Raw genomic sequence first — 25,702 nt, 5'->3', positions numbered from 1 at the left:
CTTTTCAGGAGGACAGGTATACTAGCCGGGGACAGGCTTTTCAGGAGGACAGGTATACTGTCCGGGGACAGGTATACCGGCAGGGGAAAGGCTTTTCAGGGGACATGTATACTGTCTGGGTACAGGCTTTTTAGGGGACAGGTATACTGGTCGGGGACAGGCTTTTCAGGGGACAGGTATAATGGCCGGGGACAGGCTTTTCAGGGGACATGTATACTGTCCGGGGACAGGCTTTTTAGGGGACAGGTATACTGTCCGGGGACAGGCTTTTTAGGGGACAGGTATACTGTCAGAGGACAGGCTTTTCAGGGGACAAGTATACTGGCCTGAGGACAGGCTTTTCAGGGGACATGTATACTGTCCGGGGACAGGCTTTTCAGGGAACAGGTATACTGGCAGGGGACAGGCTTTTTAGGGGACAGGTATACTGGCCGGGGACAGGTATACTGGCCGGGCACAGGCTTTTCAGGGGACAGGTATACTGGCAGGGGACAGGCTTTTCAGGGGACAGGTATACTGGCCAGGGACAGGCTTTTCAGGGGACATGTATACTGGCAGGGGAAAGGCTTTTCAGGGGACAGGTATATTGTCCGGGGACAGGCTTTTCAGGGGACAGGTATACTGGCCGGGGACAGGCTTTTCGGGGGACAGGTATACTGGCAGGGGAAAGGCTTTTCGGGGGACAGGTATACTGGCCGGGGACAGGTTTTCGGAGGACAAGTATACTGGCAGGGGAAAGGCTTTTCAGGGGACAAGTATACTGGCCTGGGGACAGGCTTTTCAGGGGACATGTATACTGTCCGGGGACAGGCTTTTCAGGGAACAGGTATACTGGCAGGGGACAGGCTTTTTAGGGGACAGGTATACTGGCCGGGGACAGGTATACTGGCCGGGCACAGGCTTTTCAGGGGACAGGTATACTGGCAGGGGACAGGCTTTTCAGGGGACAGGTATACTGGCCAGGGACAGGCTTTTCAGGGGACATGTATACTGGCAGGGGAAAGGCTTTTCAGGGGACAGGTATATTGTCCGGGGACAGGCTTTTCAGGGGACAGGTATACTGGCCGGGGACAGGCTTTTCGGGGGACAGGTATACTGGCAGGGGAAAGGCTTTTCGGGGGACAGGTATACTGGCCGGGGACAGGTTTTCGGAGGACAAGTATACTGGCAGGGGAAAGGCTTTTCAGGGGACAGGTATACTGGCCGGGGACAGGTTTTCGGGGGACAAGTATACTGGCAGGGGAAAGGCTTTTCAGGGGACAGGTATGCTGGCAGGGGACAGGCTTTTCGGGAGACAGGTATACTGGCAGGGGACAGGCTTTTCGGGGGACAGGTATACTGGTCGGGGACAGGCTTTTCAAGAGTGAGCTATACTGGCAGAGGTGAGGTATACTGACAGGTGACAGGCTTTTCAGGGGACAGGTATACTGGCAGGGGATAGACTTTTCGGGGGACAGGTATACTGGCCGGGGACAGGCTTTTCAGGGGACAGGTATACTGGCAGGGGACAGGCTTTTCAGGAGACATGTATACTGGCCGGGGACAGGCTATTCAAGGGTCAGCTATACTGGCAGGGGTCAGGTATACTGGCAGGTGACAGGCTTTTTGGGGGACAGGTATACTGGTCGGCGACAGGCTTTTCAGGAGGACAGGTATACTGGTCGGGGACAGGCTTTTCAGGACGACAGGTATACTGGCAGGGGACAGGCTTTTCGGGGGACAGGTATACTGGTCGGCGACAGGCTTTTCAGGAGGACAGGTATACTGGTCGGGGACAGGCTTTTCAGGAGGACAGGTATACTAGTCGGGGACAGGCTTTTCTGGGGACAGGCTGTGGCCGCTTTCTAAGCCAGATGTTAGGCTTCTTGTGATGCAATGGGATGTATTTATCCGATTTAAAGAAAAACTCCAGTTGGATCACAATGCGGCGTTTGCACGTGTAATGAGGTAGAACCATTTCTTGTACTTTAGCTGTTTCATTTCCCGTAATGATCCGTCTAATCATTTCGCTCGGAGGATCTGTTGATCATTTTCACCCTACACCCCCTACACCTGATAACATTTTATATTTGCAGCGGGGGTCTGCCTTATTATCACAGTTTAATAACTATTAAAAATGTATCCCGTATAAGAGAATCCGGAGGACAAACCCTATAGGGAGACATTAATGAAAAGGCCCCCCCACCAGCCATCCCCGATTTGAATACGAAATGCTTCAGGGGGCTCATTATCTTTGCAGGGACCCCGAGGACAATAAAGGAAAAAGACATATTAATTACGGAATTTCCATTCAATGATTACGGAAACGCAGAGCCGGCGGCATTGATTGGAAGCGAGGTGAATAAACAGTCAAGTCACAGGAAAGCGATAAAAAAAAAAAAAAGGAACAGGAGGGATAGAAGATAGGAGGCACTTGTGTCACTCACCCAGGACGCCCACTCGATAGTTCAAGGTGATAACGATGACGTTGCCGTAGCTGGCGAGCACACTTCCATCAATCATGTTCCCGCTGCCCTCCATGTACGAGCCTCCGTGGATGTACACCATGACCGGTTTGGCTCCTGTGTCTCGGATATCTGCGGGGGAGGTGAAATGAAAAGGTAACACGGCCTTAGCAAGAGATAACCAACCTTTTCGAGAGCCTCTTGACACCAACCACTTGGCTTCATTCACACGGAAGAACAAAAAGGCAAACATCTTGACGGAACACAGGTGGCCAGACGCGGTCTTGACTTACAAGTCAGACCAAAGAGTAGAGTAAGGCGCCACCATTTCCCCAACACAAAAGCCCCTTTCCGCTCTGGAAACCCTTCCCACCACAGAGATAACGCACCAGCTAGCCAAAGCATGCAGCTCATGCCACAGAAATAAAAAAATTAAATAAAAAACAGTACAAACGGGCCCCTTCTCAGGACTTGACCATAATGATATCACAAAAAAAGGGCAGTCCTGTCCTGTGAAGGGGCGCTACAACAGGGTGATGAAATGGATTTTCCCATAACAATCATGTGGGGTAGTTGCCCGGCTCACATGAGAAGGGTCTATCAATACGAGAGATGTACTACTTAAGCTCTAGCAGGCAGGGAGATGAGTAGAAGGGCGAGCAGAAGACAACTAAGCCAAACGCCTGGAGATAAATGTATACAGCAATAACAAAAAAAATAGCGCTAAATAATGCAATGGCACAGGAAAAATATCTGCCACAAGGCAATGACTGTGTTCCTCACATGGGGAGCTAGCACTCAAATAACATAATAGGATCAAAAAATATACTCGTTATAGAGGAGATAAAGGTGTGACGGGAACAACAAGAAAAGGGGCTCATGGCCAATGCCAATACTATGGCCTGTCCTATGAATGACCACCTCAATGGCTTCTACACAGAATGACCACCTCAATGGCATCTACATAGAATGACCACCTCAATGGCATCTACATAGAATGACCACCTCAATGGCATCTACATAGAATGACCACCTCAATGGCATCTACATAGAATCACCACCTCAATGGCATCTACATAGAATCACCACCTCAATGGCATCTACATAGAATGACCACCTCAATGGCATCTACATAGAATCACCACCTCAATGGCATCTACATAGAATCACCACCTCAATGGCATCTACACAGAATGACCACCTCAATGGCATCTACATAGAATCACCACCTCAATGGCTTCTACATAGAATGACCACCTCAATGGCATCTACATAGAATGACAACCTCAATGGCATCTACATAGAATGACCACCTCAATGGCTTCTACATAGAATGACCACCTCAATGGCTTCTACATAGAATGACCACCTCAATGGCTTCTACATAGAATGACCACCTCAATGGCTTCTACATAGAATCACCACCTCAATGGCATCTACATAGAATCACCACCTCAATGGCATCTACATAGAATCACCACCTCAATGGCTTCTACATATAATGACCACCACAATGGCTTCTACATAGAATGACCACCTCAATGGCTTCTACATAGAATGACCACCACAATGGCTTCTACATAGAATGACCACCTCAATGGTTTCTACATAGAATGACCACCTCAATGGCTTCTACATAGAATGACCTTCTCAATGGCATCTACATAGAATGACCACCTCAATGGCTTCTACATAAAATGATCACCTCAATGGCTTCTACATAGAATGACCACCTCAAAGGCATCTACATAGAATGACCACCTCAATGGCATCTACATAGAATGACCACCTCAATGGCATCTACATAGAATGACCACCTCAATGGCATCTACATAGAATGACCACCTCAATGGCATCTACATAGAATGACCACCTTAATGGCATCTACATAGAATGACCTTCTCAATGGCATTCAGATAGAATGACCACCTCAATGGCATCTACATAGAATCACCACCTCAATGGCATCTACATAGAATGACCACCTCAATGGCATCTACATAGAATGACCACCTCAAAGGCATCTACATAGAATCACCACATCAATGGCATCCAGATAGAATGACCACCTCAATGGCATCTACATAGAAGGACCACCTTAATGGCATCTACATAGGATAACCTTCTCAATGGCATCTACATAGAATGACCACCTCAATGGCATCTACATAGAATCACCACCCCAATGGCATCTACATAGAAGGACCACCTCAATGGCATCTACATAGAATCACCACCTCAATGGCATCTACATAAAATCATCACCTCAATGACATCTACATAGAATCACCACCTCAATGGCCTTCCACCACCCACATTGACCACCTCAAAGTCCTTCCACCACCCACATTGACCACCTCAATGTCCTTCCACCACCTACGTTGACCACCTCAATGGCCTTCACCTACATTGACCACCCTACTTAAACACGACCCTTCACAAGCCTCACCTTACTCCTCATCCTTACTCTTGCTCTCATTTGCTACAGCTGCCTTAGAAAACCCAAACCTGACTCTAACCGAGGAACCAACCAGGGTAGGAGGATGAGTTGTGGATGTTCAAGGATTAAAAGATGAGAAGTGCACGATGAAAAGGGAGATAACTCTCTAAGATTTCTAATACACGTGAGAAGGAGAGGAGGGAAATAGGCAGAAGGGAAAAAAGTATGATGATAATGGGTTCCATGCATCAGCCTCAGCCAGCAAGTACCTCCTTCCTCGTCTTCGTCATTATCCGATATCTCTTCCCCCTGTTTCTTAGCGCTGGGTCCTGGAGACCGAGCCGAGCAAACGGAAACAAACAAGAGAATTCAAGAGATAACAGGTCTCGAAGGTACAGGACATTGAGTTCTCACCCTGGGGTTGGAGGGTAGGTTCTCAAACTGAGGGGTTCATTACATAAAAATATCAGAGCTTTATGTGGCTACACCTGCTGGAGTTTGTTGGTGGTATAAACATAATGTATAGGGGGGTAAAGCATTAGGAGTAGTTCTAAAATAAACCTACAGTGTGTCATTGATTTAATGAAGGATCATTTCTGGCCTTCTCAATCTGTACGGTGAAAGTTAGTATACTGACCTCTATGTATCCATACAGTGCAACGAGCAATCAAATAATCAATGCATAACGACCCGTCTGAAAGAAGCTGAATTACTAAACTGCTAAAAGTTAAAGTGTATCGAAAGCCAAGACTTTTTTGAATATGGTGAAGGTGGCAAAGAGTAGAACCCCTGTTCAGTTTTTATTGCTGTGGGTGTAGGGTGCAAAAGTTCTACTCATATTCCCAGATCATATATTTTTTTTTAAAACCGACAATTTTTTGTTGAGAAAAGATCACAAAATATCCACCAAGCATGAATGTAGAATCATTCAGGTGTCCAGATAATATTTTATTAAAATTTACCAGGAAAAGCTAATGTGTTCTGGGGGGGGAGGGGTTCCCGCTTCATCAGGGCTATGCAAAAATCGATGCATGATCTACAGCAATATTATAGAAATATTCAGTAGAAATACTAAAGTTAACATAAAAAAATAAAATACAATTTTTTTTTCTTTTTTACATTTTAAAGGTATTTTATTTTCTTTTAATATTTTTAAGAACAAGGTAAAAATTAACAGAAAATTGATTTTCAAAATGTATTTTTTGTTTTTAGGGTTTCTTTTAGAATTAATAAAATGAATAATATATATATATATATATCCTATTTAGAGACAATTTCTAAGGCTGTGTACACACGATCGGTCCATCCGATGAGAACAGTCTGAAGGATCGTTGTCATTGGTTAACCAATGAACCTGACTGATGGTCCGTCGCGCCTACACACCATCAGTTAAAAAAACGATTGTGTCAGAACGCGCTGACGTAAAACACAACGACATGCTGAAAAAAACGAAGTTCAATGCTTCCAAGCATGCTTCAACTTGATTCTGAGCATGCGCAGGTTTTTAACCGATGCTTTTGCATACTAACGATCGGTTTTGACCTATCGGTTAGGCGTCCATCGGTTCAATTTTAAAACAAGTTCTCATTTTTTTGACCGAAGGTTAAAGAACCTTTGGGGCCTACACAAGATCGGTTTGGACTGATGAAAATGGTCCTTCAGACCGTTCTCCTCTGGCGATCCTATCGTGTGTACGCGGCCTAAGAGCTAACTCCTATACAAAAAACATAATTATATAGAACATATTAATTAACCCATCACGCCCAATGATTATATATTAATTTTGCCATCGGTGTCCTTGCTGAGATGATGGCCACTCTCGATTTGTCCTGGTCACCATTGTCATTGAGACAGAAAGGGATGGGCAATCCAAAACCTTTTTGAGTTGTCTCCAAAATAGAAGAAAAATCTTCCAATTGGAAGTTCCAATGGAAAGATTCTCTAGGGGCCAATTTATACGAGCCCTATCTCTTATTTAGAGACAATTTATAAGAGCTAACTCCTATACAAAAACCATGATTTGTATAACACATTGATTAACGCATCACCCCTCACCATCATAACGTTATATTTTTTTCTTTGGCAATCGGTGTCCTTGCTGAGATGATGGCCACACTCGATTTCTCCTGGTCACCATTGTCATTGAGACAGAAAAGGGATGGGCAATACAAAATCTTAATGAGTTGTCTTCAAAATAGAAGAGAAATAGAAAGTTCCATTATTGACTAAGACAATTTCCTCTTTGTTGACTTCAAAAGAAAAACTTTAAATTCCTTTTGTGTCAACATGATAGGAAGCGAGGAGGAATCTCCAAAATAGAAGAGAAATCTTCCAATGGAAAGTTCCAATGGAAAGATTCTCTAGGGGCCAATTTATAAGAGCCCGATCTCCTATTTACAGGGAGTGCAGAATTATTAGGCAAATGAGTATTTTGACCACACCATCCTCTTTATGCATGTTGTCTTACTCCAAGCTGTATAGGCTCGAAAGCCTACTACCAATTAGGCATATTAGGTGATGTGCATCTCTGTAATGAGAAGGGGTGTGGTCTAATGACATCAACACCCTATATCAGGTGTGCATAATTATTAGTCAACTTCCTTTCCTTTGGCAAAATGGGTCAAGAGAAGGACTTGACAGGCTCAGAAAAGTCAAAAATAGTGAGATATCTTGCAGAGGGATGCAGCACTCTTAAAATTGCAAAGCTTCTGAAGCGTGATCATCGAACAATCAAGCGTTTCATTCAAAATAGTCAACAGGGTCGCAAGAAGCGTGTGGAAAAACCAAGGCGCAAAATAACTGCCCATGAACTGAGAAAAGTCAAGCGTGCAGCTGCCAAGATGCCACTTGCCACCAGTTTGGCCATATTTCAGAGCTGCAACATCACTGGAGTGCCCAAAAGCACAAGGTGTGCAATACTCAGAGACATGGCCAAGGTAAGAAAGGCTGAAAGACGACCACCACTGAACAAGACACACAAGCTGAAACGTCAAGACTGGGCCAAGAAATATCTCAAGACTGATTTTTCTAAGGTTTTATGGACTGATGAAATGAGAGTGAGTCTTGATGGGCCAGATGGATGGGCCCGTGGCTGGATTGGTAAAGGGCAGAGAGCTCCAGTCCGACTCAGACGCCAGCAAGGTGGAGGTGGAGTACTGGTTTGGGCTGGTATCATCAAAGATGAGCTTGTGGGGCCTTTTCGGGTTGAGGATGGAGTCAAGCTCAACTCCCAGTCCTACTGCCAGTTTCTGGAAGACACCTTCTTCAAGCAGTGGTACAGGAAGAAGTCTGCATCCTTCAAGAAAAACATGATTTTCATGCAGGACAATGCTCCATCACACGCAGCCAAGTACTCCACAGCGTGGCTGGCAAGAAAGGGTATAAAAGAAGAAAAACTAATGACATGGCCTCCTTGTTCACCTGATCTGAACCCCATTGAGAACCTGTGGTCCATCATCAAATGTGAGATTTACAAGGAGGGAAAACAGTACACCTCTCTGAACAGTGTCTGGGAGGCTGCGGTTGCTGCTGCACGCAATGTTGATGGTGAACAGATCAAAACACTGACAGAATCCATGGATGGCAGGCTTTTGAGTGTCCTTGCAAAGAAAGGTGGCTATATTGGTCACTGATTTGTTTTTGTTTTGTTTTTGAATGTCAGAAATGTATATTTGTGAATGTTGAGATGTTATATTGGTTTCACTGGTAAAAATAAATAATTGAAATGGGTATATATTTATTTTTTGTTAAGTTGCCTAATAATTATGCACAGTAATAGTCACCTGCACACACAGATATCCCCCTAAAATAGCTAAAACTAAAAACAAACTAAAAACTACTTCCAAAAATATTCAGCTTTGATATTAATGAGTTTTTTGGGTTCATTGAGAACATGGTTGTTGTTCAATAATAAAATTAATCCTCAAAAATACAACTTGCCTAATAATTCTGCACTCCCTGTAGAGACAATTTATAAGAGTCCTATCTCCTATTTAGAGACAATTAATTGAGACAGAAAAGGGATGGGCAATCAAAAATCCTTTTTGAGTTGTCTCCAAAATAGAAGAGAAATCTTCCAATTGGAAGTTCCAATGGAAAGATTCTCTAGGGGACAATTTATACGAGCCCGATCTCCTAATTAGAGACAATTTATAAGAACCTGATCTCCTAATTAGAGACAATTTATACGAACCCGATCTTCTAATTAGAGACAATTTATACAAGCCCGATCTCCTAATTAGAGACAATTTATACGAGCCCGATCTCCTAATTAGAGACAATTTATACGAGCCCGATCTCCTAATTAGAGACAATTTATACGAACCCGATCTCCTAATTAGAGACAATTTATACGAACCCGATCTCCTAATTAGAGACAATTTATACGAACCCGATCTCCTAATTAGAGACAATTTATACAAACCCGATCTCCTAATTAGAGACAATTAATACGAGCCCGATCTCCTAATTAGAGACAATTTATATGAACCCGATCTCCTAATTAGAGACAATTTATACAAGCCCGATCTCCTTATTAGAGACAATTTATACGAACCCGATCTCCTAATTAGAGACAATTTATACAAGCCCGATCTCCTAATTAGAGACAATTTATAAGAACCCGATCTCCTAATTAGAGACAATTAATACGAGCCCGATCTCCTAATTAGAGACAATTTATACGAGCCCGATCTCCTAATTAGAGACAATTAATACGAGCCCGATCTCCTAATTAGAGACAATTTATACGAGCCCGATCTCCTAATTAGAGACAATTAATACGAGCCCGATCTCCTAATTAGAGACAATTTATACGAACCCGATCTCCTAATTAGAGACAATTTATACGAACCCGATCTCCTAATTAGAGACAATTTATACAAACCCGATCTCCTAATTAGAGACAATTTATACGAGCCCGATCTCCTAATTAGAGACAATTTATACGAGCCCGATCTCCTAATTAGAGACAATTTATACGAGCCCGATCTCCTAATTAGAGACAATTAATACGAGCCCGATCTCCTAATTAGAGACAATTTATACGAGCCCGATCTCCTAATTAGACAGGGCTAACTCCTATACAAAAACCATGATTATGTAGAACACATTGATGGTTAATCACCCCCAATGATATATTTTTTTCTTTGGTCATCGGTGTCCTTGCTGAGTTGATGGCCACACTCTCGATTTCTCCTGGTCACCATTGTCATTGAGACAGAAAAGGGATGGGCAATCCAAATACCTTTTGAGTTGCCTCCAAAACAGAAGAGAAATAGAAGGTTCCATTATTGACGAAGAAGATTTCCTCTGTGTTGACTTGAAGAAAAATCCTTTAAATTCCCGTTGTGTCAACATGATAGGAAGCGAGGAGGAATCTCTCCTTTAGGACAATGATGGTAATAAATACTCGGCAGGGTTTTATCCATCCCCTTCTTGACACAAAATAACAAAAACATTTGCCTTTAGATACACTTTAACAGTCGTATGCTTTCTATGGAAGCTCTGAAAAGGAGGTGGCGCAATAAATCTTGGCTTCCAATCACATTTCACCTTGACGATAGTAAACCCAACGGTTCCTTTGTATTACTGCATTCTGCATGACCCTTGACTGCATTGTGTACTAACCCAATAAAGTGTGGCTTGTAAGTCTACGTCGTGTCTCTAGTCCATGAAGAAGGAATATGCAGCATCTACATGGAAGAGTATCTGTATCTCAGTGCTCGAAGGAAAGAGAAAAACTCACCCTGAAGGGAATTAGGATTTCTAATTCTGTAAGGAGTTTAAACCGCCATGTTTTCCAAGGGTGGGGGGGAAGTGTTTTGAAGTGAGATATGTGTTGTGTTCATGTGTGAAAATAAAGCAGTTTGTTTTTGCCACTCTACACTGAGATGTTGTCTGGTGACTTGGGGGGTCTGGAGAGTCTTGGACGGTGCTGGTTCTGGACAGAGGAAGCATTGACGGCGGACCAAGTTTTGTGTGAGGACAGAGGGTTCATCACAGCCCCTAACAGAGCTGACAACTGCATATCTTGCAGCATCTACAGTAGGACATATGGATTGGTTGTTTGTGTGAGAGGATTGGTTGTGTGAGAGGTAAAGAATGTATAAACGGGGGAATTTTGTATGTGGTGTAAATGAGGTATGCCCAGAGGGGGTTTCAGTGTGTCTTGTTTTGTACAGTTCACAGTTTCTGTGCCCCTGACCATCACACCGCTGTGATCTTGGTGGACATTCCATTCCAAATCATGCCCAATAAAATGAAGTTGCCCCTTCCACCATATGGCCTTTACTATGAAGTTGTCAGGGAAATGGCCGAGGTGTGGGCAATCCCCCCAGTACCCATCATGTTTGCACCAGGCGAATCCCTGTGCGCCAGTCTGTGATGCACGATGTGACAATTGTGAGCACGTTCCCCGGCCTTGCCACTAGTACTTACAGGTTGCTGGATTATCGTCAGCTTCCTGTGTCTCCTGTGCCTTGTATACCCTGAAACATGGTTGTATCCTGGCCTAGGCCAACAAGGCCTAGGGAAGCACGTTGCAGGGGGGCAGCACAGAAAGAGTCCCTGCCGGCTTGCACTATTAGTGTAGCACTGTTAGTGTAGCACCAGTCTTATGGGGCGGACTGGGCAGAGAGGCAAGCATCCTGCAACTGTAGGGGGGCGGAGCTTCTAATTCTGACTGTCCTATCATCCTGGACCACAAACCTTCCTCACTGTGCTACATATTTTCTGCTGTACCATTGGCATGGTTATATCTTTTTAGTCCTCTCCATAAAATTATCAGAATTTTGTGCCTAAAGTAGAACTCTTTAACACCAAGGGGTGTGGCCTTGACAGGAAGGGGTGGGTCATATTTAAATTAGGGGTGCACGAGTTTAGTCAGGCCTAGGGCAGCACAAAACCTAAATACATCACTGCCCTGAAACCCCTGGCTTGACCTTTTGGCTTTCATCTTGACCTTTGATCCTGTCTATCTCCTCACACTGACTCCGGCTTGGCTGACTACTCCTCGATCCACTGCCCACTGTGTATGACCCGGCTTGTTCCTGTACTCATCTCGGACTGTCTCTCGGTATATGAACCCTGGCTACGGGCTCTGTTCCTGGTTTTCCCTGCCAACTCGTACCCGGACTTCTCCTTGCACGGCTGCCAATACCGCTACTCAGCACACCCCAGCTACCTTCTGCCAATCAGCCTAGTCTGCAACATTACCGCTAACCCGTGCACCTTTGGGCACCGTATCTCCTGTATCACTCCCAGTGGAACGTTGCACTCAGGGCAAGGGGCGCCCTCTCAGCAACCTGGCCTCTCACCAGAGACTTGACAGAAGTTGTCCTCCACCATGGCCATTAATACGGAGTTGTCCGCTTTTTGTGGCTATAACATCCTTCACTCTTCTGGAAAAGCGTTCCTCAAGACTTTTGGAGGGTGTCTGTGCAAAGCTGTGCCCATTTGTGAAGTAAGTAACTGATGTTGGATAGAAGACCTGGCTTGTATGTTGGGCCCCACGTTGAGCACCAAATAAAAAAGATGCTACCATAGAGCATTTGTGTTGAGGTCAGGTGCCGATGGTACATGAGACAACTATGCTCACAACTGGCTTTCCAATTCATCCCAAATGTGTTCAGTAAGGTTGAGCTTAGGTGTTGATGTTGGATGAGAAGACCTGCCTCAAAATTAGCATTCCAATTCACAACAAACGTCATCAGTAGTGATAAGGTCAGGGCCCTGTACAGGACTACACGGGGTGGGGGGTGGGGGGGCACAGTCCTGCTGGAACAGAAAAGGGTCTTCACTAAATCGTCACCACAAGGTTGGAAGAGCACAATTGTCTACAATGTCTTTGTATGATGGAGTTTTAACAGGACCCTTCAGGTACTGATGTTGGAGGAGATGACCTGGTTCACGATCAGCATTCTGTTTCATCCCAAAGGTGATCAGTAGGGATGAAGTCAGGGCTCTGTACAAACCTACTGAATGACCAATGTGTTCCATAGGGTTAAGGGTGGGTATTGATGTTGGACGAGAAGACCTTATACCAAAGGTCTTCTAAATGTAGGGTTGACGTCAGGACTCTCTGTACAGGACACTCGAGTTTCTCCACACCAAACTAGTCACATCATGTCTTTATGGAGATGGTTTTGTACACAGGGTTCACAGTCATGTCAGCTTCATAACGACATGGTGTGACCAGTTTGGTGTGGAGAAACTCCAGTGTCCTGCACAGAGCCCTGACCTTAACCCTACTGAACACCTTTGGGATGAACTGAAACACCAAAGGTGAGTCAGGTCTTTATTTTTTGTGCCCAACATGAGGCCCAACATGTGAGCCAGGTCTTCACACCCAACATCAGGACCTGACCTCACATATGGAAACAAATTCCCACAAACACCTTCCAAAAGAGTGGAGCCAACTCCATAAAGGCACGGTGTGACCAGTTTGGTGTGGAGGAACTCAAGTGTCCTGCACAGAGCCCTGACACCAACCCTACTGAACACCTTTGGCATGGACGCAAACACCGACTGTGAGCCTGGTCTTTTTTTTGGTGCCCAATGTGGGGCTCAAAATTAGAGCCATGTCTTTTCATCCAACATCAGTACCTGACCTCACAAATGGGTGCTAATTGCAACAGACATCCTCCAAAATCTTGTGGAAAGTCTTCCCAGAAGAGTGGAGCATGTTATACGAGGGATAACTCCATATTAATGGCCTTACATGTTTTTGTGATGGGTTTTCAAACAAGCTCATATAGGTGTGATCATACAGTATATGTAAAATGTTTTCTTACTGAAAGAAATCTTTTTCTGCTCAGGCTGTGCTGTTATCAAGGCACCCCTGTCAGACAACAAAGACAGGTCTGTGACCTTACTCTTCTCTACTGCATTTTATTAATACAGCATGGTCAAGGTCACAACCTTGACCTGCTGGCTGTACAATGAAGAAATAGCAAGTCGATGACGTTGTTCCTTTTTTAGCTGAGAGCCAAGGCTGGATTAACGTAGGGGCTATTGGAGCTGCAGCTCCAGGCCCCTACCTTAATATAGGCCCAGCCACCCAAAAAGGACAGACTGCTCACGGAAAGCAATGGGCCAATGGAAAGAGATCTCCCCTGACAGCTGGGCTGTCTTAATGAGAGGGCACTGCCCAGAGGCCCCAGCTGCATGGGGGGCCCCTGCACTTTCCCCAGAGCAGCTGGTCCTTGAGCCCACGCTGCCCCAAAATTGGGGGCCCCATGATGGTACAGAGAGTGATAGATACCTGCACTGTCATCATTGTAGGGGCCCCAGTGTATTACTTTGCCCAGGGCCCCATGATGCTATTAAGATGGCCCTGCCTGACGGGTCCTGCGCCGCCTGGGCAGAGTGGTGGGATTGATAATGAGCAGTTCTAACGGAAGCATGAGGTATGTCAATGCAGAGCTCTTACAGAAGTCTGGGGCTTCCAAAGTGTTAGGCCTGCACGGCTGTACTCTTTCAGCTCAGAGTGCACGCCGTTGCACGGCCCTCACGGAAGCCTGGCAAATCAAATTCCAGGCTTCCCTAGTGTTGCGCCCCTTTTGAGTTTGGGCTCTCTTGGAAACAAAAAAGGGTGCCCAGTAAAAGGCTCACCAAAATCTTCAGCACCAAGCAAATGATGCTCTTAATACGGCCATGCTGGATAAGATGGAGATTATATGTGCCTGGACTTCGGCCTAACGCATATCAGTTATTGGTAACCTAATTAAATGCTCTAAAAAAAAAGAATTTTAGGTGTGGACAGGACCTGCTTAAGGTCTTCATGGATACTAATCACATCAATAGCAGAAGGACCAAGCAAATGCTGACTGTTTGTCAAACCTGAGCTTCCCTGGGGCCTGTGTGGACAGAATTTTGGTTAGCGTGAGAACTGTCTCTGTCTTTGTGCAAGGCAAGAGGACGGCAAAGCCAGTCTGAAACAGGTTAGTGCAGCTTAGGTTGTGAACTGCAGGACAGAGGAAGGTCAACTGTAGGCCAGGAGAAGGTCAACTGTAAATTAAATGAAGGCAAACTGCAGATCAGGATACCAACTGCAGGTCAAAGGTGATCAGATGCAAATCAGAAGGAACTCATCTGTTTTCTTGTGAAAAAAAAAGGAAGTCATCTGTAGGTCAGATCAAGGTCAACTGCAGGTCAGAAGGAGGTCAACTGTAGGCCAGGAGTACGTCAACTATAAGTCAGGTGAAGGTCAATTGTAGGTTAAACGAAGGCCAACTGCAGGACAGAAGGAGGTCAACTGTAGGCCAGCAGGAGGTCAACTATAAGTCAGGAGAAGGTCAACTGTAGGGTAAATAGGGGCCAACTGCAGATCAGAAGGAGGTCAACTATAAGTCAGGAGAAGGTTAACTGTAGGTTAAATGAAGGCCAACTGCAGATCAGAAGGAGGTCAACTATAAGTCAGGAGAAGGTTAAATGAAGGCCAACTGCAGGTCAGAAGGAGGTCAACTGTAGGTCAGATCAATGTCAACTTCAGGTCAGAAGAAGGTCAACTGTAGGCCAGGAGGAGGTCAACTATAAGTCAGGAGAAGGTCAACTGTAGGTTAAATGAAGGCCAACTGCAGATCAGAAGGATACCAACTGCAGGTCAAAGGTGATCAGATGCAAGTCAGAAGGAAGTCATCTGTAGGTCAGATCAAGGTCAACTTCAGGTCAGAAGGAGGTCAACTGTAGGCCAGAAAAAGGTCAACTGTAGGTTAAATGAAGGCCAACTTCAGGTCAGAAGGAGGTCAACTGTAGGCCAGGAGGAGGTCAACTATAAGTCAGGAGAAAGTCAACTGTAGGTTAAATGAAGGCCAACTGCAGGTCAGAAGAAGGTCAACTGCAGATCCAATGATCTCAGAAGTGTCTCAAACTGATCGCATATGCAAGTATAATGCACCTGTCTGCCTGATGCATTTGTTCCTCGGGATGGGCAGCGTGGGTAGGGAATGAAGGACAGGTGATCGGGGATCCTGAGGATTTTGATGTATGAATCATCAGTGATATCACCGGAGGTGACAACCCTTTGCAGCTTCTGCCTGTGCATAGCCCTGACCCTGCAGAGGCCTAGAGCTGAACAGAGGTCACGTGACAGTAAAACTAAAACCAGAATAAAGGGTGCCGTCAGCTTTGTTTAATGCTAATAAGTCACAATGTGCTGCTTTGTTTTCTTCCACGCAGTTCACCCTGATTGCTTTCTATGAGCCGGGTTCCCATATACTTCTGCAGAGCTTGTGTAGGCAGAAGATGAAAACCTTCTCGGGAGATTGCTGAAAGGTAAAATTATTACAGCCGGAAAAAAATGTGGATTGTATTTTTACACTATGTACACATCTCTCTTCACCTGTCAATCACGGGGATCGTATCCTTAGATTCTTGCCCGCAGCTATGAGAGAGACGGAATTCATTATGAAGTGCGATGATTCACCATCTCAGCCTGGCAAATTTTATTTCCAAATGTCTCCAGTGAATGTCAGTGTGGGAAATGTAACGTTGGCCCGTTTATAGACGGGGCGAGCATTACGGCACGACACCTTTTCCATCAAGAGCAGATGTCAGGGAATTGTCACCGCCAATGTTGGGCCAATGTGCTCTAAAAGAATGGGGCAAATGCTGCTCAGTAGACATGCGCACACTGAAATATTTTGTTTCGGAATTTCGTTTTCGTCCAAAAAATGTACCGTATTTATCGGCGTAAAACGCGAACTTTTTTCCCCTTAAAATCAGGGGGAAATCGTGGGTGCGCGTTATACGCCGATCCCCGCTGTCTCTGAGCGCCCCAGCCTAGAGCCGAGTGTACTGCGCACTCGGCTAGGCTCGGTCACGCTTGGCTCCGCCCGCCGCAGCCTAGAGCCGAGTGTACTGCGCACTCGGCTAGGCTCGGCCACGCTCGGCTCCGCCCGCAGCCACGCGAGAGGAGCCAAGAGAAGCCAAGAGGAGCCGAACACACAGGAAATCCGGCTCCTCTCGGCTCGGCCGAGGCGCCAAATACAAAAAGAAACACCGCTGCAACCCCGGGCAAGGTGCGGATGGACTCGCAGACGGACACGCTGGACGGACACCTGGATGGAGGCCGCAGACGGACACCTCCAAAGCCGCAGACGGACACCCACAAAGCTGGACGGACCCCGCGCAAGGAAGCTGCAGATGGACACCCACAAGGCTGGACGGACCCCATGCAAGGCCGCAGACGGACGCCGGACAAGGCCGCCGATGGACGCAGGGCAAAAATGTAAGTTTTCTTTTTTTTCCTCAAACTACCTTTCTAAGCTTGGGGTGCGCACTATACGCCGGCGCGCAGTATACCCCGATAAATACGGAATTTATTTAGTTACTCCCGAAATTCGTTTTTATTTATTTAGTTAAAAAATGCATTTGTCCGAAAATCCGAGTGAATTAAGGTCGAATCTGTCATTGAAGGCTTATGGCGTCCGTCGAATGTTCTAAGAAGATTCGATGGAGCAGCTAAACTGTACGCCGCCGCAATCGTATATTCCGGTCGAATGTTTCGCCTACAAGCTATAGAAGAATTCTAATGTTGTATGACGAGTAATAAATATATTTATTAATTATTATTGCTAGTCAACCAACATTCGAATTCTTCTATAGCCTATGACCGGAAATGTACGATCGCTGCGTCGTACAGTTTAGCTGCTCCGTCGAATCTTCTTAGAACTTTCAACAGACACCATAAGCCTTCAATGACGGATTCGGCGTTTGAATGTTTTTCGCTGCTCAGCTGAATCTTCGTCGTTCATGTCAAATGGTCTACCTCAACACTGTCTCTATAATGTCGAATCTTTTCTCTCTATGTAGAATAATCTTGGACTAATAGAGTTAAGGTTAGGCACATTCAACCGCAGGTTCGATAGACACAGATGGCTATTGTCAGCGTCATGTCGAATCTCCTATCTATAGCGAACTGTTGTAGCAACGAAAACGGAAATAAAGCATTTTTTTTATGTCGGATCTTTTGGATTTTGGATTCTGCGCGTTGGAAATAGCGTATGAAAATGGCCGAAATTCGGACGAAAATGCATTCGGAGGAAAACTAAAGTGAGGCCAGGAACGGAGAAGAACAAAGAAACAAGTAGTGGAGGGCCGGGCATGACAAGGTGAAAAGTGAGCCAACAAGGGGTTAAAAGTTGAGGAGTATTAGAATGGGAGGTTACAGGATTAGAAGTTTGGAGAAGGGGAGGGGCTATATAAAAGGGGAAGGCGGGTACTTCAGTGAACAGTTTAGGGGGGATGAGACAGAAGGAGGCTGTTTTCCCACCCACCCTCCCTGTTTGTTTGCATTGTGTGTTGTTTCGTTTGTTTTCTTTTATTTCCGGTCCAATGGATTCGGGCCGTCATAGCAGCTGGGTAACGGCGGTGTCCTTGGTCTTTGATGGTGGCAGATAACATATGTGATGGAAGTGGTGGGGGGCTCACCCGTGGTATGGGCCCCTCTGGGGTATTCCAGTGGAACGGTGTCTGCTGGAATCCGGTTATGGTTGCACTGCGGGAAAAGGGGTTGTCTCCGAGCTGGTGATACGGCTGGAGGCCTGGTATGGTATTAAAGGTCCCGCAGTGTATTGGTGGAAAATGGAAAAGTTCCGGAGTGCCGCCAAAGACCAACAAGCTGTGTGTTTAAACGTCGTTACAAATGGTATTTGGAAATTATTTAAGATTTGGTTAATAAAAAGGCTGCTATGGCCAATTATACTCCAAAACTCTTGTGGTCTTATCATTTGGTGGGGAATGTGAAGGTGGTATGGGAAGTTTAAGGGGTAAAAAGGGGTGAGGGAAAGTTGGGCATATCTTGACTACACTGGTCATGCACATGTCTACTGCTCAGTGAATGTTGGATTTTGTAAGGAACTCCTTCATAAATAAACCCATAAGCAGCGTGAAACCTCGTCTCCCCAAAGCATGTTAACGAGTCAAATGTAAGCTGAGACGACTTATGAGGGCTGCTGGGCATAACGTACATTGGCGCGATGAAGCGGCACATGTGTTCCTGATAACTGATATCCATGTTGACAATACAGAAAGTCATTTGCTGTCATAAAACATTGAGTAATTCACACTTTATCATACATTAGCTAGGATTCTCGAAGGCTTTTCCTTTTCATGAGTTCTATGCCAGCATTGGGCTCGGTATATAGAAGAACTTGGGTCGTCTAGGTGTCACAGCAATATATTGGTCACCAAATCTCTTCTGGACTGATAGACTCCGTCCTAAACAGAAGAGACCTGACCCTGCAGATGTCACGGGAGGCCAGGGAGTCCCTGGCCTCCCGTGACATGGGGTGGCGGAACTTGAGTGTCCTGCACAGAGCCCTGACCTCAATCCTACTGAACACCTTCGTGATGAACTTGAAAATCTTGTGGAGAGTCTTCTCAGTAGAGTGAAGGTTGTTTTAGTCATGAAGAGGGGCAACTCCATAATAGTACCCATGATTTCGGAATGGGACAGCCAACAAGCTCTGAGACCCGACTTAAACCCCCCCAGTGAACACCTTTGGGAAGAATTGAAACGCCAATTGTGATCCAGATCTTCTCATCCAACATCGGTAACTGACCTCAGAAATGGCCACAAATTCCTACAGATACCCTCCAAAATCTTCTGGAAAACCTTCCCAGAAGAGTGGGGGATGTTATTGCCAGAAATGGGGGCAACTCATTATAACTGCCCATAATAAGGAGAATGGGGGGGACTCCATATTAATGAGCAAAAGTAGGGATGGTAACTGTATATTAATGACCAGGATTTTGGGATGAAATGCCAAACTTGAGTGTTCTGCACAGAACCCTGACAATGGTCCTCCTGAACACCTTTGGGATGAATTGAAACACCAATTAAGAACCAGGTCTTTTTTATTATTATTATTATTATTGGTGCCCAACGTGGGGCCTGAATTGCAACCCAAGTCTTCTAATAAAACGTCACAAATGGCCACAAATTCCCACAGACACCCTCCAAAATCGTGTGGAAAGTCTTCCCAGTAGAGTGGAGGATGTTATGGCCACAAAGGGGCAACTCCGTATCAATAGTAGGGCTGCGCATCTTCACCGGTCTCACGATTCGATGCGATTACGATTATCAAGTCCACGATTCGATTCGATTCGATTCGGCGATGCATCACGATGCATCACGATTGCAGCGCAAGTGCGCATGGCTCTCCCCCCAAAATACTAAAGGAGATGATCAGAGACTGCAGACATGCTACAGGAGATGATCAGAGACTGCGGACATAGTACAGGAGATGATCAGAGACTGCAGACATAGTACAGGGAGATGATCAGAGACTGCAGATATAGTACAGGAGATGATCAGAGACTGCAGATATAGTACAGGAGATGATCAGAGACTGCAGATATAGTACAGGAGATGATCAGAGACTGCAGACATAGTACAGTAGATGATCAGAGACTGCAGACATAGTACAGGAGATGATCAGAGACTGCAGACATGCTACAGGAGATGATCAGAGACTGCAGACATAGTACAGGGAGATGATCAGAGACTGCAGACATAGTACAGGAGATGATCAGAGACTGCAGACATAGTACAGGAGATGATCAGAGACTGCAGACATAGTACAGGAGATGATCAGAGACTGCAGATATAGTACAGAAGATGATCAGAGACTGCAGATATAGTACAGGAGATGATCAGAGACTGCAGACATGCTACAGGAGATGATCAGAGACTGCAGACATGGTACAGGAGATGATCAGAGACTGCAGACATGGTACAGGAGATGATCAGAGACTGCAGACATAGTACAGTAGATGATCAGAGACTGCAGACATAGTACAGTAGATGATCAGAGACTGCAGACATAGTACAGGAGATGATCAGAGACTGCAGACATGCTACAGGAGATGATCAGAGACTGCAGACATAGTACAGTAGATGATCAGAGACTGCAGACATGCTACAGGAGATGATCAGAGACTGCAGACATAGTACAGGAGATGGTCAGAGACTGCAGACATGATACAGGAGATGGTCAGAGACTGCAGACATGCTACAGGAGATGGTCTATATTTCTCCTCCATACAGCCCAGTCCCTGCAGTGACAATGACTTATCACAGGTGACACATCAGATTCCACTACATGCCCGTACCCCCCCTGTGTCCCCGGATAACAGCACCCCCTCCTCCTCTGTACTTACATGCTGTTCTGCGCACAGAGGATGATTGGAGGGAACAATGAGGAAAATACATGATTTTGCCTGTGCATTTTCAGTGTGTTTTTATGTGCTGACATTGTCATCAATACGCCCTTTAAAAATGCACAGATGACAATGAACCCTCAATGAAAATATCAGTACAGCGAGGACTACCGTGTTATTTATTTTCTATTACAATTGACACATTTCCAAGTCCTTGCTGATATTTTTTATTGAGGGTTCATTGTCATCTGTGCATTTTTAAAGGGTGTAAATAGGGTGAAAGTCCCCTTTAAAAAGTGCACAGGAATACACATGGCTGCTGGGAGGGGGGGGGCAGGACTCAGGGATTACATTCCACAACTGACAGAGCCCTGTGAGTTTCACTGCACTGCACTGTCTGCTGAAATTTCTCTGACTCTTTGCACATTCCAGCACACTAGGAGTTAACACAGTGGAATGTGCAGAGAGTCAGAGAAATGTCAGCACAGGCAGAGCACGTGTAGGAATCAGACTGCTGATAAAATACCTGTGATAACAAATGCTGTTATAGCCAGGGCTGTAATGTGCTTTCTACAACATATGCAGAATCATCATACCTCATGTCTCCGTGTGTATATTACTTTCCCCTCATGTGACTCCATGCTCAGACCTGCCTCTCTCTCCTGATGTCCGTTCTCAGCCCCGCCCATCGTCTATAGTAACAGATCACAAGAGAGGCGGGCGGGGCTGACATCAGAAGAGACTTTGAGACGAGGGATGTGAGAGGACAGAGGAAGAGAGAGGCGGGCCGGACCATGGAGTCACATGATCGCATGTACAGTTACTACACACGGAGCTACGAGGTATGAATCTACATAAATTTAAAAAAAGCACACACAGCGATTGCCAAACAATGGATTACAAACCGCATTTATTACAAATAAAACATTTTAAAAGACCTGCTCGGAGCGATCTCCCGGGAGGGGCGGGGCAAGTCGGGATGACGTCACCCGACATCGATTATTGGGGTCACATGCATCGATGCAGAATCGGGGGGCCCCGAATCGCGATGCATCGATTATATTCAACACCCCTAATCAATAGTCATGGGGGCAACTCCATATCAATAGTCATGGGGGGCAACTCCATATCAATAGTCATGGGGGGCAACTCCATATCAATAGTCATTGGGGGGCAACTCCATATCAATAGTCATTGGGGGGCAACTCCATATCAATAGTCATGGGGGGCAACTCCATATCAATAGTCATGGGGGGCAACTCCATATCAATAGTCATGGGGTGCAACTCCATATTAATAGTCATGGGGTGCAACTCCATATCAATAGTCATGGGGTGCAACTCCATATTAATGGTCATGGGGGGCAACTCCATATTAATGGTCATGGGGTGCAACTCCATATTAATAGTCATGGGGTGCAACTCCATATCAATAGTCATGGGGTGCAACTCCATATTAATGGTCATGGGGGGCAACTCCATATTAATGGTCATGGGGGGCAACTCCATATCAATAGTCATGGGGGGCAACTCCATATCAATAGTCATGGGGTGCAACTCCATATTAATAGTCATGGGGTGCAACTCCATATCAATAGTCATGGGGTGCAACTCCATATTAATGGTCATGGGGGGCAACTCCATATTAATGGTCATGGGGGGCAACTCCATATCAATAGTCATTGGGGGGCAACTCCATATCAATAGTCATGGGGGGCAACTCCATATAAATAGTCATGGGGAGCAACTCCATACCAATAGTCATGGGGGGCAACTCCATATCAATAGTCATGGGGTGCAACTCCATATTAATGGTCATGGGGGGCAACTCCATATCAATAGTCATGGGGGGCAACTCCATATTAATGGTCATGGGGGGCAACTCCATATCAATAGTCATTGGGGGGCAACTCCATATCAATAGTCATGGGGTGCAACTCCATATTAATGGTCATGGGGGCAACTCCATATCAATAGTCATTGGGGGGCAACTCCATATCAATAGTCATGGGGGGCAACTCCATATAAATAGTCATGGGGAGCAACTCCATACCAATAGTCATGGGGGGCAACTCCATATCAATAGTCATGGGGGGCAACTCCATATTAATGGTCATGGGGGCAACTCCATATTAATAGTCATGGGGGGCAACTCCATATCAATAGTCATGGGGGGCAACTCCATATCAATAGTCATGGGGTGCAACTCCATATTAATGGTCATGGGGGGCAACTCCATATCAATAGTCATTGGGGGGCAACTCCATATCAATAGTCATGGGGGGCAACTCCATATAAATAGTCATGGGGAGCAACTCCATACCAATAGTCATGGGGGGCAACTCCATATCAATAGTCATGGGGGGCAACTCCATATTAATGGTCATGGGGGCAACTCCATATTAATAGTCATGGGGTGCAACTCCATATTAATGGTCATGGGGGGCAACTCCATATCAATAGTCATTGGGGGGCAACTCCATATCAATAGTCATGGGGTGCAACTCCATATTAATGGTCATGGGGGGCAACTCCATATCAATAGTCATTGGGGGGCAACTCCATATCAATAGTCATGGGGGGCAACTCCATATCAATAGTCATGGGGAGCAACTCCATACCAATAGTCATGGGGGGCAACTCCATATCAATAGTCATGGGGGGCAACTCCATATTAATGGTCATGGGGGCAACTCCATATTAATAGTCATGGGGGGCAACTCCATATCAATAGTCATGGGGGCAACTCCATATCAATAGTCATGGGGGCAACTCCATATTAATGGTCATGGGGGGGGACTCCATATCAATAGTCATGGGGGGCAACTCCATATCAATAGTCATGGGGGCAACTCCATATCAACAGTCATGGGGGCAACTCCATATTAATGGTCATGGGGGGGCAACTCCATATCAATAGTCATGGGGGGCAACTCCATATCAATAGTCATGGGGCCAACTCCATATTAATGGTCATGGGGGCAACTCCATATCAATAGTCATGGGGGGCAACTCCATATTAATGGTCATGGGGGCAACTCCATATCAATAGTCATGGGGGGCAACTCCATATCAATAGTCATGGGGGGCAACTCCATATAAATAGTCATGGGGGGCAACTCCATATCAATAGTCATGGGGGGGAACTCCATATTAATGGTCATGGGGGGCAACTCCATATCAATAGTCATGGGGGGCAACTCCATATTAATGGTCATGGTGGGCAACTCCATATCAATAGTCATGGGGGGCAACTCCATATCAACAGTCATGGGGGCAACTCCATATTAATAGTCATGGGGGGCAACTCCATATGAATTAGTAGCTGTGCACTGTGGGGTCTCTTGTAAATGTGGAAAAACTAAGGCCCCGTACACACGGCCGAGGAACTCGACGTGCCAAACACATCGAGTTCCTTGGCCAGTTCAGTCCTGGAGCCGCCGAGGACCTCGGCGGGCCGAGTTCTCCCATAGAACAACGAGGAAATAGAGAACATGTTCTCTATTTCCTCGCCGAGGTCCTCGTCGGCTTCCTCGGCCGAAAGTGTACACACAATTCAGCCAGAAACTCGGTCGGAAGCTGAATTCTGCCGAGGAAACTGGTCGTGTGTACGGGGCCTTAGACATCAGATACTACACTACGATGGTAAACAGGAAACCTAAACACATAAACAGGTAAAAAAAAAACACAAACAGTTCTGCAAAATTATATTATAAGCAACATACAGCAAATTATCAATGGTGGTTGCTTGGTCCCTATTTTATTATAATTGGAGGTTGCTTGGTCCCTATTTTATTATAATTGGAGGTTGCTTGGTCCCTATTTTATTATAATTGGAGGTTGCTTGGTCCCTATTTTATTATAATTGAAGGTTGCTTGGTCCCTATTTTATTATAATTGGAGGTTGCTTGGTCCCTATTTTATTATAATTGGAGGTTGCTTGGTCCCTATTTTATTATATTTGGTGGCTTTTTGGTCCCTCTTCCATCTTGACATTTTTCCCGCCAATCTCGAAGTGTTTATTCAGATTATAATTGTGTTTGATTTTTGATTCTTTATTATATAGGAAACACATAACCTCGTGTCTTCAGAGACCAACTGTCCCTCTCCGCTCCCTATCATTATGAAAACTTTGATGACAGTCAGAGGAGGTCCTACAAATATGTGACATTTCACCCACTTGGGTTGTGTCATCTTTAACACATAACATTACCAGCAACAAGGACAGTCTGAGGACTAAGGACAGCCTGAGGACTAAGGACAGCCTGAGGACTAAGGACAGCCTGAGGACTAAGGACAGGCCCTAAGGACAGCCTATGTACTGGGGACAGCCTGATGACTAAGGACTAAGGACAGGCCCTAAGGACAGACTAAGGACAGACTAAGGACAGACTAAGGACGAAGGACAGCCAAGAATCCCATAAAACATATATACATATAGTCACACGTAAGATCGGAAATCTTGCATACATGTGTATATACCTCTCCTATGTATACAGGATATATCCCTCCTCAGCATCTGCCGACACATTCCCGGCACACCGCCGCCAACAGACAGATCACAATTAGGATCTGCTAGGATGATTCTGGCCGGGGGGCTGAAGACAGGGATGGCCAGAAAGGGAAATTTCTGGGGCTGTTGGGTGCAAATGATC

The 25,702-nt window shown here is 45.6% G+C and overlaps 1 protein-coding gene across 3 annotated transcripts in view; it reads right to left on the bottom strand.

Annotated features, from left to right (window-relative positions):
* Window positions 1-25,702, bottom strand: part of NLGN3 (neuroligin 3) — a 180,694-nt gene that overhangs the window by 28,866 nt on the left and 126,126 nt on the right. For 2 of the 3 annotated variants that reach the window (XM_040334427.1, XM_040334428.1), the window contains 2 exons: window positions 5,154-5,213; window positions 2,427-2,576 (listed from right to left, as the gene is read on the bottom strand). In XM_040334427.1, the coding sequence (XP_040190361.1) occupies window positions 2,427-2,576; window positions 5,154-5,213 (210 nt within the window). The remainder of the gene's footprint in view (window positions 1-2,426; window positions 2,577-5,153; window positions 5,214-25,702) is intronic. The other variant, XM_040334429.1, reaches the window with a different exon arrangement.

This window comes from Rana temporaria, assembly GCF_905171775.1.
Source record: "Rana temporaria chromosome 9 unlocalized genomic scaffold, aRanTem1.1 chr9d, whole genome shotgun sequence".
In the NCBI taxonomy this organism is placed as follows: domain Eukaryota; kingdom Metazoa; phylum Chordata; class Amphibia; order Anura; family Ranidae; genus Rana; species Rana temporaria.
Note: the sequence above shows the minus strand (reverse complement) of the source record. Positions and strands in the feature narration are given on the sequence as shown.